Below are 12,853 nucleotides of genomic sequence, written 5' to 3'. Positions count from 1 at the left end.
ACCCACAGAAAACTATTGGTTGTCAGCAACTGGCTATCTATACTTTCTTCAAGGATCTTTACTGATTTTGTGCCATCAAGTCAGTATCAGCTATCTTGGAAATCATTAAACCTGGGTTTCCACATTTTTCATTCTACACTGTAAGAAGTCTTTCTGGCAATATCTTTTCTTACCCTGTTTCATATTGAAACTGCAAAATGCAAACTTGACTTGCAGCTTGAACAGTTATCCACTGGAATCAGGATGTTCTGTCAATGGGTGATCAGTATTATTATATTATTACATATGGTGAAGATTTAATGAGGAATTTAAAATTAGGTTGAATTATTATCTGCATGTAATAGATTAATTACATTTCATTCATTCATTCAATTTTATTTGAAACTATAAGCTATCCAAGTCCAGGGGACTCATTTGATTTGGTTTCTTTCTCCTTTTTTCCTCTGGGTGCCATTATACAGTCTCTTTACAATCTCTTTATATCCTTTCTTCTTCTTTATTTTTATATTAAAACAATAAAAAACTAAAATACCATTTATGGAGGAAATGCCATTTAGAAAACAAAACCCAAAAATGTTGGAAAAATACAGTCATGCTAATTAATTTAGGGTTTGAACCAAATTGCAATTGACTTATTCATGCTTAGTTATGAAAGAATAGCTAAACTAATATGTATTCTCTAAGAGTGCTGCCTACTGTAATCCCCCACTCCATCCTAGTCTAACTGGAGGCCAATTTTGGGTGGCATGTCAGTGGCCAAATAAAAAAAGTAGCTAAACTAATACAAAGAAGTTGGACAAAGTAAAAGCTTAGTGAAATGTCCATCTGACTAAAATAGAATTTAACAATTAAATCAATTTCTGGGTTAATTAATTATTATTTCTTTTTTTCTGCTGTCTTATCTCTACTTTATAATTTAATTATTAAACACATTTAAAAGATTCACTGCTATGTTGATTTGGATGAACATTTGCATTTTTAAGATAGATATTTTGCTAAGTTTTGGATAACTGGTACAGGCAATGCAAATATGTTATGTGTGAATTATTGTCTTGCATGATCCCCTATAAATTCTTGAACGATTGAAGAAAGCCAGTATCATACTATGAAGTGATTAGAAATCACAGACTGCACAATAGTGATGGGTAATGCAAATCTATGGACAGCTTCAGAAGGTGTGCTAAACTGGCCATCCAGAGACAAAAAAATACGTCTGAAATATTATAACATTGGTTATTAATGAGACCTCATGAAATCACAAGATTTGGAATTGTAAGCCATCCAGAGTTATTAATTGAGATGGGTGGCTATAAAAATTAATTAATTACGATGCAAAATTTCCCAAGAGTACCTGCTGCCTGAGATGATTAGAGATGCCATCTCTACTGTCTTTCATTGATGCTGCCTTTATTATGCTCCTTTCCCTTTGATACGCATGGAAAGTAGGAAGATTGTCACTTTAGATATGCATGGAAAGTAGGAAGAACCTGTGAACATTGGTGCAAATCCGTGTCTAATAAAATGTAGATAGGGTGTTCTAGGCCTTTGCTGTAACTCAGTGTACTACTTGAGTTTATTGTTACTAGTTTTCCAACAGTACATGAAAAAATAAGCTGTACTACAAATCCTTTTAATATTGGTAGTGCTTGACTTATGACTGGTCACTTAACCATTTGAGATTACAGTGGGCTTCCTCGGATATTTATGACTCCAACATTCCGATGGTCGCCAGTCTCTCCGATGAACATATAACTGCATGTCAGGCACTTGGAAACCATTCTGTATTTATAGCCAGTTGCACCATCCTGCAGTCATATAAACTGAGTTTTGCATTTGTACTGAAAAACAGCATTTACCGCTGGTTTCCACCAAAACCAACCTATAACAAATCACTGGTTTGCTTAACAACAGTGGTATTTGCTTACCAACCCTGGCAGTTGGTTTGTGATCACAACATCCACTTTAAGAGCACTGCAAAAAAAAAATAATAATGCAAAATTGGGTTGGTCACAAAAGTTTACAAGTTCACAACTTACAAATGTAAATGGGCAGATTTCATGATGGTTGTAAGTCAAGGACTACTTGAAATTCAGTCATCAAACTTCAGCCACTCTTTGGCTTGGTTTTTTTATTAGTTTGGCAACAAATGTATTTTTCTTTTCTTTAAAGCAGGTGTGTAATGTGCAGTGCACTGTTGTGGGTGTGTCAGGTTTTGCACTCAGACATGGTGGAGAAGTTAACTTTAAATAACAGAACAGAAATTGGGTTTCAAATTTCTTACACCTGTTCTATTTGTGACTCCATCTCTTCTGGCTTGCTTTAACCATAGCGTGGCATTACGTCTGCAATGGCATTGGCCAAATCTTTAGATTTGTTAAGTTTGAAATAATTCCTAAACCTGATTTCTAGTCTATTGTTACTAGTTTTCTAACAATACATGAAAACATAATCTGCAATACAAATCCTGTTAATACAGCTTTTGTGGGCATCCTGGTTTAGGCTAACCAGATTTTCTTAAATGATTTATATCTTATTCTATTGTGTGCCCTTTTTCTGGAAAGTTCTTAAATTATCTGTACAATTCAGTAATCAGAAAAACAAAAAAACATTTAAATACAATCATTACCTGGCAAAGACTCAGTTTTTTCTCTGTGTACGTAAAGCATGTGTGTTTGTGCATGTCTTGTCCATCAATGTACCAACATAACTTATTATCTCTCTGAGAGCCAGTGTGGTACAGTGGGAAATATGCTGGACTAAGATTGGGAGACCCAGGTTCTTAGTCCTCCCTTAGCCAGACAAACCAACTGAGTGATTTTGGGCCAGTCACTCACTCTCAGCCTTAGACTGGAAAGTAGAAAATACATATCTACCAATCTTTACTGGACTAGATGAACAAACAGGCCAGTGGATTGATTCAGGCTGAAAAAAAAAATACAGAAATAGAAATTAGGTACTGAGATCTATGCTTTGTGTCTCATGCAACATACATAGACAAACTTTAGTCCAGTTTAAATAGTTAGTGCCTGGCCAAAATGAATGTGGTTAAATAAAGCATTCCTAAGATTATTATTTTAGTATCTAGGTTATTTTTTGGGCATTTTAGTGATGTCATTAAAAAAATAATGAACATATTGAAATTAATTGAAATAAAAAGAAAAGGGGTGCATATTGGTAGTTTTCAGTTACAGCATTTGTATATTCCTGATGAGGTCATCACATCCCTTTCCTTAACTGTACTTTTTGGGGGGGGGCACCGTTAAAGCAGTAATGCTGTTGTATTCCAATATTTTGACATAAATTTAACTGATTACTATTTTTGTTAAAGTTTTGATGATGTGTTTGAAAGATTTGGTTGTTCAGCTTGTTTCTGTGATTTGCAGTTTGCTGCCAGTTTAATGAAATGTATTCCACAGTTGTCATTGCCGACACGATCTTGCTGAATACAGCTACTTGTTCTTTGTAGTGTTTGTTTTCTGCATTACTGCTAACTTGCAAAGAGAAGCTATTGCCACTGAAGTACTTCTGAAGCAGGCATGTCATCATCATTTATAACCTGGAAATAACCAAACCTGTCACTAATCTTGCTAATGTTTTGCTACCTCTTTTATTTCTTTTATAGAATCACTATTTATTGTATATATCAATTAGAGTTGTTTAAATTTTGGACCTCCAAACTAGGCTTGAAAGCTTTACGTATTTTAAATATTTTACAGAAAGCTGTTGAAGACTCACTTAATGGTAGGTGGTAATTTTGTCTAGTTGGGAGATTTGATCTTGGTGGTTTGATTGACATCAGAGAATGATTGTTGGTGCCATTTAGAAATAGACATGTATGCAGGATAATGTAACATGAATCATGGCATCAAATCACTGGTGGTCTTCTGGTGTTACTAAATGCTTTGCGATGCAGTAGTTTTTGGTATGTCTACTGGATGGTATTTTTTTAGGATAAATGGGATAGTGACCATATATATTGCTTGGCCAAAAGAATCAGTCTCTTAATGTGAAAGCAGATTTCTTCTTAAAGGTAGATGTTACCCTGCCTTTTGCATGGGGTGCATGCATTTCTGGGATTGTGCTGTGCTTTTTTCTTTTTCTTTTGCTTTGTTTCCTATTGGATATCCAATTTCTTATTTGGTGATTTGGTTCAGCTGATTTGAAATCAAGAGGAATGCTAATTGTTTTTGGATTATCCAGGGCTATTTTTGTTAACGCTGGTGCTCCCATTCCTTTCATGTTACATGGAACTATGGCATGCTTGAACTATTCTGTTGTTTGTTTGACAAATTACTAACTCTTTGCTTGCTTTTTCAAAAGATGCAAAAGGAGTAATGTTAGAATGATGATGGTGAGTAGCCATTGTCTGTATTTGGGGTGCATTTTTGTCAACATGGCATACAGCTTGGTTATGATATGGACTTTACATTATGACTTACGCTCCTATATCTCACAACCGTAGGCCTTGTTTCTTTTCTAATGTGCAGCAGCAACGTGCTGCAAACTATTGCTCTTCTTATTTTTCAGAATCTTGGTGCATATTACACTGCACATTTTTTTTCAAAAGTTTTGCTTCCTGAAAACCTTTTGATGATTAGGATTAGACCCCCTTCAGACTGAACACAAATATGATTTCAAAATCATAGTAATTTTGACAAATATGAAATTCTTTTATTGGCTATAATTTATTTAATTGCATAATGTTTCCAACATACTGCACGAGTTTAACAGCCTAAAAGTGTTTTGCTGCTAATTTTCACTTGTACTAAGTGTCTGATGCATTTCACTGCAGTATCCAACAATAGTCAGCCAGCATTGATGAATTTCAGTTGCAGAAAATGAATCTTCAGTGACATGTTACACTTTACAATCTTGTGTGCTGTAAGAAACTTGTCAACCAATTGAATATAATCTGGTGCTCTGCAGTTGCCAAGAAAATTCTCAACAACATCTTTGAATGATTTCCAGGTGATTTCAGCTCACGCTACTGACAGATCTTCGAACTGTTTTCCATTAGAGATCTGTGGATCAACAAAAAATACTTTCCTTAATCTTAGCATTATATTCATGGAAACATCTGTTTCAAATAATGAAAACCTGCACCTTCCTTCTTCACTACTTTCACAATTTTTTTCTTCAGTCCACATTTTATATGAAGTGGAGGCCAAAATATTTTTTTGGGTCAACAAGTGGTTCATGTTTTTCTGGCCTGGAACCAAATTCTTTTGGAGTAGCCATTTCTTTCATGTAATGTGATTCTTTTGCACATTCTTTTGTAACAACAGTACTTGATATAGCCAAGCTGCATCGCAAGCAGCAGTGAGTACTTTTAGATATCCACAGATATTCCAGTTGCACTTGGTGTATTGGATATGCTTCAACGGCAGTTCCTTGTTTACATTCGTTTCTTTCATGTGTTTAGCATAGACAATAGGAACTGAAGGATGTACATTGCCATTGTGTAGCAAGGCAGCTTTGAGGCTTAACACTGATGAATCAATAAAGAGATGCCATTCTAGTGGGTCATGCTCACAACCCAAAATTTTGAACAAATCATCAATGTCAGTACAAAAACCAAGGTTTTAACCTGTGCAAAGAAATTTGTTAAATCATCTTGGCGGCTTTGAAAGACATAAAGCTTCGTACTGGTGATAGCAAACACCGTTCTAGCAGTTTTGAACCCAGCTTTTCATCGTTTAATTTCAGTTGTCACCAGACAAGCACACTTCAAAATCCAGATCATCGTCACTGTTCCTTCCTGGTTGCAGCATCTTCGTCTATTTCGTCTAAGCTTCATTTCTTTGATAGCTTCAGTACTGGCAGATTGTTATCATGTGACCCTTGTCTTATGGCTAAAGGCAGATTGGAGTATTTAATTTATTTCTTATTTTTAGCAGAGGTGCAAGTGACATTCATCAGACAGAAGTTACAGACTTTCATGTGATCATTCTGTTCTATCATTGGGATAACAAATGACATTGAGTTCCAAGTTCACCTGAGTCAAGATCTAAGATAAACAGTACATCTTGCATAGCAAATGGGAGGAACCCAGTTGTTTTGATCACCAATCTCATAACCAGAATAAGTTCATATGCTTCCTTAACAAGTACGGTTGTGGTGCATCTTTGAGGCTTAAGCTGTACTTGATACAAATGTAAAACATATCACCACTGTTCCAACATGAGTGAGACATTTCTGCTATCACTAGTTGTCCCATAGCAAGTCTATAACTGGCTTACTTGTTATGTAAATTACATGTGCCTAGACTATCCTATGTATTAAAACAGTTATATCAAAATACATGGAAACTGGTATCAATAAAATGAGCAGCATCTATGCATGCAAGCTTTGCAGGCAGCATCCAGCCACCCTAAGTATGTCTAGGTATGCCCAAACTGTACCTCTTCCAGAAATAGCAATATCACTTGGACTTATATACCACTTCACAGTGCTTTACAGCTCTCTCTAAGCTGTTTTCAGAGTCAGCATATTGCCCCCAACTGTCTGGGTCCTCCTCTTACTGAGCTCGGAATAATGGAAGGCTGAGTCAGTCTTGAGATGGTCAGGATCAAACTGTAGTTGGCAGAGTTAGCCTGCAATACTGCATTGTAACTACTGCGCCACCATGGCTCTTTTGGTGCAATGTTATAAATACAGGTGAAACTCGAAAAATTAGAATATTGTGCAAAAGTTCATTTATTTCAGCAATGCAACTTGAAAGGTGAAACTAATATATGAGATAGACTCATTACATGCAAAGCAAGATAGTTCAAGCCTCTATTTGTCATAATTGTGATGATTGTGGCTTACAGCTCATGAAAACCCCAAATCCACAATCTCAGAAAATTAGAATATTGTGAAAAGGTGCAATATTCTAGGCTCAAAATGTCCCACTCTAATCAGCGAATTAAGCCATAATATCTGCAAAGGGTTCCTGAGCCTTTAAATGGTCTCTCAGTCTGGTTCAGTAGGAATCACAATCATGGGAAAGACTGCTGACCTGACAGTTGTGCAGAAAACCATTATTGACACCGTCCATAAGGAGGGAACGCCTCAAAAGGTAATTGCAAACGAAGTTGGATGTTCCCAAAGTGCTGTATCAAAGCACATTAATAGAAAGTTATCTGAAAGGGAAAAGTGTGGAAGAAGAAGGTGCACAAGCAGCAGGGATGACTGCAGCCTGAAGAGGATTGTCAGGAAAAGGCCGTTCAAAAGTGTTGGGGACTTTCACAAGGAGTGGACTGAGACTGGAGTCAGTGCATCAAGAGCCACCACACACAGATGGATCCTGGACATGGGCTTCAAATGTCATATTCCTCTTCTCAAGCCGCTCCTGAACAACAAACAACGTCAGAGGCATTTTACCTGGGCTAAAGAAAAACAGACCTGGCCTGTTGCTCAGTGGTCCAAAGTTCTCTTTTCTGATGAGAGCAACTTTTGCATCTCATTTGGAAACCAAGGACCCAGAGTATGGAAGAATGGAGAGGCACACACTGCAAGATGCTTGAAGTCCAGTGTGAAGTGTCCACAGTCTCTGTTGATTTGGGGAGCCATGTCATCTGCTGGTGTTGGTCCACTGTGCTTCATTAAGTCCAGGGTCAACGTAACCGTCTACCAGGAGATTTTGGAGCACTTCATGCTTCCTTCCACAGATGAGCTTTATGAGGATGCTGACTTCATTTTCCAGCAGGACTTGGCACCTGCCCACACTGTCAAAAGCACCAAAACCTGGTTCAATGGCCGTGGGATTACTGTGCTTGATTGGCCAGCAAACTCGCCTGACATGAACCCCATAGAAAATCTATGGGACATTGCCAAGAGAAAGATGAAAGACATGAGACCGAACAATGCAGAAGATCTGAAGGCTGCTATTGAAGCATCCTGGTCTTCCATAACACCTCAGCAGTGCCACAGGCTGATAGCTTCCATGCCATGCCGCATTGAGGCAGTAATTGCTGCAAAAGGGGCCCAAACCAAGTACTGAGTACATATGCATGCTTATACTCTTCAGAGGTCTGATATTGTTCTATGTAGAATCCTTGATTTATTGATTGCATGTAATATTCTAATTTTCTGAGATTGTGGATTTGGGGTTTTCATGAGCTGTAAGCCATAATCATCACAATTATGACAAATGATGGCTTGAACTATCTTGCTTTGCATGTAATGATTCTATCTCATATATTAGTTTTACCTTTTAAGTTGCATTACTGAAATAAATGAACTTTTGCACGATTTTCTAATTTTTTGAGTTTCACCTGTATATGATTAGCTGCCAAAAATCTTAGATATGCCCAAAAGTGTTCAGGAAGCAAAATCTTTGTTGTTCAGTGTTATTTTTGACACAATTGCTCCAGAAATATATTTGTTAAAGTAAGTGTTCCTGTTGTCCCTCTGGCATATCAAGAAAACATAATTACCTCCTCAAATGTCTGTAAACTGTTGAATTTCAAAACTCCACATGAAAATAATGCTGAAGAGCTCATGTTTATTCCTAAACTAGTGTAAAGAAAAAAAAATTCCCAAGTCTTTAGAATATATAAGGAATTTGAGGCGAATGGTTCAGTTTGATGGGATGTTTACTGCCATTTTGGATAGAGAAAATTTATGTTCTTAGGTTTAATATAAATTCTTAGATATATTGAAGTATTCCAGGCTGTATCACATTAGATATAATATTTGGTTAACAATGCTACTTCTATCCATGGTCAAGCAGGAAAGAGGCACCAAAATAAAATAAAGTCATTTTAAAATAGCTAAGATCTCAATATAGCACCAAATAGTGCAAAATTTTGAATCCCCCTCCAAAGGATTTGAAAGAATTTTAGTCAGAACATCACAACTTCAGAGATTTTGCAATTTTTAAAAATTTAGTACTGTATATACTCGAGTATAAGCCTAGTTTTTCAGCCCACTTTTTGGGCTGAAAAAAGCCGCCTCGGCTTATACTTGAGTCAGTGAAAAATTTGCCCGAAATGGAGGAGAAAAAGGGGCGGGGCCATGCCGCTGGGTGACACTCGTGAATGGTCCAGTGCCCCTGTGAGTTTCCCCTCCCTCTGTGTCAGTTTGCCGCGCAGCGCGCACCGCACCATCCCCCCTCCTCACGTTCTAATGTAATGCAGGGCTGTCTTACGATTCCCCTTCCTCCCCCTCCTGCCGCTCTGCAACGATGTCCCACCTCCTCCTTGTTATGGCAAGCAGCCACATAGCGATGTCCCACCTCCTCTGGTACAGTGATCCAATGATAGGAATCACTGTGCCGTGTGTCATAGGAGGCGGGACATAGCTCCCGCGGCTGCACGGGACATCATCATCACAGCGGGACATCAGCATCATGAGGTGAGTGAAGTATTTCATTGAATACACCGCTAGTTTACTGTTTTTCTTTGAAATAAATATTCAAAAACATTATTGGTATCTATTTTTATTTTTGAAATTTACCGGTAGCTGCTGCATTTCCCACCCTAGGCTTATACTCGAGTCAATAACTTTTCCAGTTTTTTGTGGTAAAATTAGGTGCCTTGGCTTATATTCGGGTCGGCCTATACTCAAGTATATACGGTAGATACATTTCACTAATTTATAGCTGTGAAGCTGACTGCAGTGACTCAAGCACGCAGTCTGTAAAATGTATTTTTCTTTACTGGCTTAATAGTAGTAGCGAATGCCATATTTGCCATCAATCAGCTGAAAGGGAAAATTATTGAATAAATGTTCATATTGTGTGTGCAGCATTTCACTCTGACTTGCTATTTACTTCAGACTTCATTGATTTTTATTTTATACTAAAGCCATTACATGGGGATCGAGATTAATTAATCTTTCACTGCGTCCTAACTAGTAAGTAATTAGGTCTTATGCAGTCAAGCAATTAATCAATTGGATAATGATGAGTGTTTCATCAGTTTGTTCCACATGCAAATTCTTATTTTAGATTCAGTCAAAAAATAAATTTATTTACTCAAATTTTATAGTTAATTTTAATACATTTGGTGAGTCTAAAGAGTCATGCAATAACGTATATGCCCATTGGGTTTTAAATTCCTATAATAATCTATTGAGGTTGCTGAATGCTGTCTCTGAAAGTTGACAAACATTTAATCTGGTTGAAAAAGGAGCCTCATGACTCAGCATTAGATGCAAAAACCTTCCTTAAATGTAAACAAAGAGCCTTTCTTCCTTTTATTGTTCAAGATGATCCAATATGTTTTTATCTTGTCACACATGAGAAATGTACTTAAATAAATGTTGGGGAAACTGAAAATAATTGTGAAAATTTTGTGCAATTTTACATAGAGAGTTATCTATGAAATGACAATGTTACAGTTGTCCTTTTGCCTTCCCTTTTATTCTGGAGGTATAAAAGTAATTCATGAGCAAGATGCTCAACGGAGTTGTAAAAAGAAAGAAAAGAAGAAAACTCATGTTTTGAATAAGGATTTTGTTTTTTTATTTTCCAGCACTGGTTATACGGTAATTGAATCCAATTATGGACATGGAAACAAGTGGAGAGAGACTTTTGTTGATACACCGTGGCCTTGAAGATGCACTACTCAAAGAGAAATAAAATCAGGAAATTAGTTGTTTTGCATGTTTGGAAAAGTGCTGTAATGGCTCACCTGATGTAACTTTATAGTCACAGCAGCTGTAGTAATTTTAAAAGAGAAGTAAGTGTATGCACGTGAGGTTCCCCCCTTTCCCTTCCTTACAGATGGATGAGAGCAAAAACCACAACACTCTTGGTCCACTTTCTCTTTAGTGCTGCACTTCTCAGAGGATCTTGAAAATGCTGTTTTGCATAGAGACCAAACATCACGAGGGACTACTTTTGGACATCACAATCTTGATACATTGGCTGTCGTCACCTCTGGGCCAGGGTTTTTGTTTGTTTGTTTTCAGTTTTGCTAAAGTGGGGATTGCTCAAAGGTTCTCCTTTCCTTCCAGAAAAATGTATGTATGTATTTATTTGCCAATCCTCTCGCCCACACCTTAAAAAGTGATGAACTCTAGCCCCACTTTTTAAAAAAAGTTTAGCCAAGCCAGCACTGGAATGTTTGAAAGTATCTCAAGGTCACAGAAGAGATTTCTAGGAGACCACTTAAACGAATATTTGTAATGCATGATAGATTGTATGATTTTCTTTCTTGAATTTTTGTTCACTGTTCTCTAAAAACAACTGCATTCTCAATCTATACTGTCATGTGAAAAAGTAAGTACACCCCATGTAAAGTTTTCTCTAAGATATATATATGGAAATATCAATATTTTTCTTATTTAAATAATATATAAAGGTGACTTAAATGAACTTTAAAAAGAAAAAAAATGATTTTGCAACCATTTTTTCACCAGAAAATTAAAAGATGTGCCATTTTCTTCTATGAAGAAGATTACGTACATCTGTGGCTCTAATACTGCACCTGGTAGAGCCCTTTGACAGAAACAACCTCAATTTAACCTTTTTTCAATCAATCATTTACTATTGCCTGACATTGCCTGGGTGTCAGGGTTCCAAATAGCATCCAAAAGTAAATCAGAGTCCAAGACCAATAATTCCTCAAAGTTCCAATTTATTAAGAGAGCCATGTTGGCACATCTGGGAAAACCCGAATCTGAAAGCTTCCAGGTTTTCCCACCCACTTGAAAGTTCAAGATCCTCCCCCTACACCCACAAGTCCATCATATGGTCCAATCTTCTCCTGCCACGCTGGCAGCTTCCACCCATCCAGTTCCGGCTAGGTGTAGAGACAAAGGATGACCGTGGCTTTCTAGAAAGAATTTTGTTATGGCTACATATCACCCAACTCTGTATAATCCCACCTCCCATTGTCCCATAATAGAAAATGCATAATAGAATAATAAAAAGTGTGGCAGGCCTAAAGTCCAAAAAGGAAAAGATGGCTTTCAGGCTTGGCACTGTGAGGAATTTTTTCCCTACTTTTTTGCAGATTTTCTTTTCACCTGTGCTGTGTTTGGGCTGTTTCAAATTTCAAATCACCTGATAGCATCTCAGTGGAATTTAGATCTATGCTTTGACTTGGCCATTCCAGTATTCATCCATCTATCTATCTTTCTTTCTTTTCCTTCCTTCCCTCCTTCTATTTCTTTCTTTCTTTCTGTCTCTTTTTCTTTCTTTCTCTTATGCTTGACTTTCAGTCTTCTGCAAGATGATATCACATTATTCTCAAACACCTTTTGTTACAATGAAGAATTCATAGTGGATTTTGTGGTGATGAGCTGCCCAGGTCCTGATTTGCAGCCTCATGCACCGTTTATAGTTCCTTATTAGGTTCTTCTGGTGAAATGCTATCTTTGGTTCGTGCCAAATATTTTTTTTTGTTATGGTAATAGAATAAAAGTATCTTTGGCTTGTATGTGTCCAGAGCACATTGTTCCATAAATCCTTATCTTTGCCTACCAAGTGTTTGTGAGCAAACTTTAGTCTTGACTTAATGTTCTTTCTGGACAGTAAAGATTTCCTATGTAGCACATCTCACGTGTAGATCTAATTTGCTTCTTTCTAATAGTAATACAACCATCCTTGCTCTCCTTGACCACTCAGCAATATTCGTTATCATTAACTATGCTATCTTTTTGGGCTGGCTGTGGGGGTTGAAGCTGGATAGCAAAATATTGCCCTGGTTTGGCTCCTTTCTCAAAGCCAGTCACAATTGGTGATACTGAGGAGTAAGAGTTCCAGCCCATGACTACTTTGTTGGGATATGCCACAGGGCTCAGTATGTCCCCACTCCTTTTTAACATCTACATGAAGCTGCTGGGTGAGGTCATCCGTCACCATGGATTGAGGTAGCATCAGTACACTGATGATACTCTGTCCCCACACCTAGTGACCCAA

The 12,853-nt window shown here is 37.3% G+C and overlaps 1 protein-coding gene across 7 annotated transcripts in view; it reads left to right on the top strand.

Annotated features, from left to right (window-relative positions):
• Positions 1 to 10,580, top strand: part of CD47 (CD47 molecule) — an 81,779-nt gene extending 71,199 nt beyond the window's left edge. For 3 of the 7 annotated variants that reach the window (XR_015697479.1, XM_087721428.1, XM_087721431.1), the window contains 3 exons: positions 3,717 to 3,741; positions 4,321 to 4,351; positions 10,461 to 10,580. Coding sequence is in view for 5 of the 7 variants with exons in the window: in XM_087721428.1 (XP_087577554.1) it covers positions 3,717 to 3,741; positions 4,321 to 4,346 (51 nt within the window). In the remaining 2 variants the exon portion in view is untranslated. Of the gene's footprint in view, positions 1 to 3,716; positions 3,742 to 4,320; positions 4,352 to 5,706; positions 5,793 to 10,460 lie in introns of those variants that run through there. The other 4 variants (XR_015697480.1, XM_087721432.1, XM_087721429.1 and 1 more) reach the window with 3 other exon arrangements.
• The last annotated feature ends 2,273 nt before the right edge of the window (positions 10,581 to 12,853 follow it).

This window comes from Thamnophis sirtalis, unplaced genomic scaffold (assembly GCF_051295495.1).
Source record: "Thamnophis sirtalis isolate CommonGarterSnake01/CBP01778 unplaced genomic scaffold, rThaSir2_p1.2 scaffold_8, whole genome shotgun sequence".
In the NCBI taxonomy this organism is placed as follows: Eukaryota; Metazoa; Chordata; class Lepidosauria; order Squamata; family Natricidae; genus Thamnophis; species Thamnophis sirtalis.
This window is presented reverse-complemented; position numbering and strand designations above follow the sequence as displayed.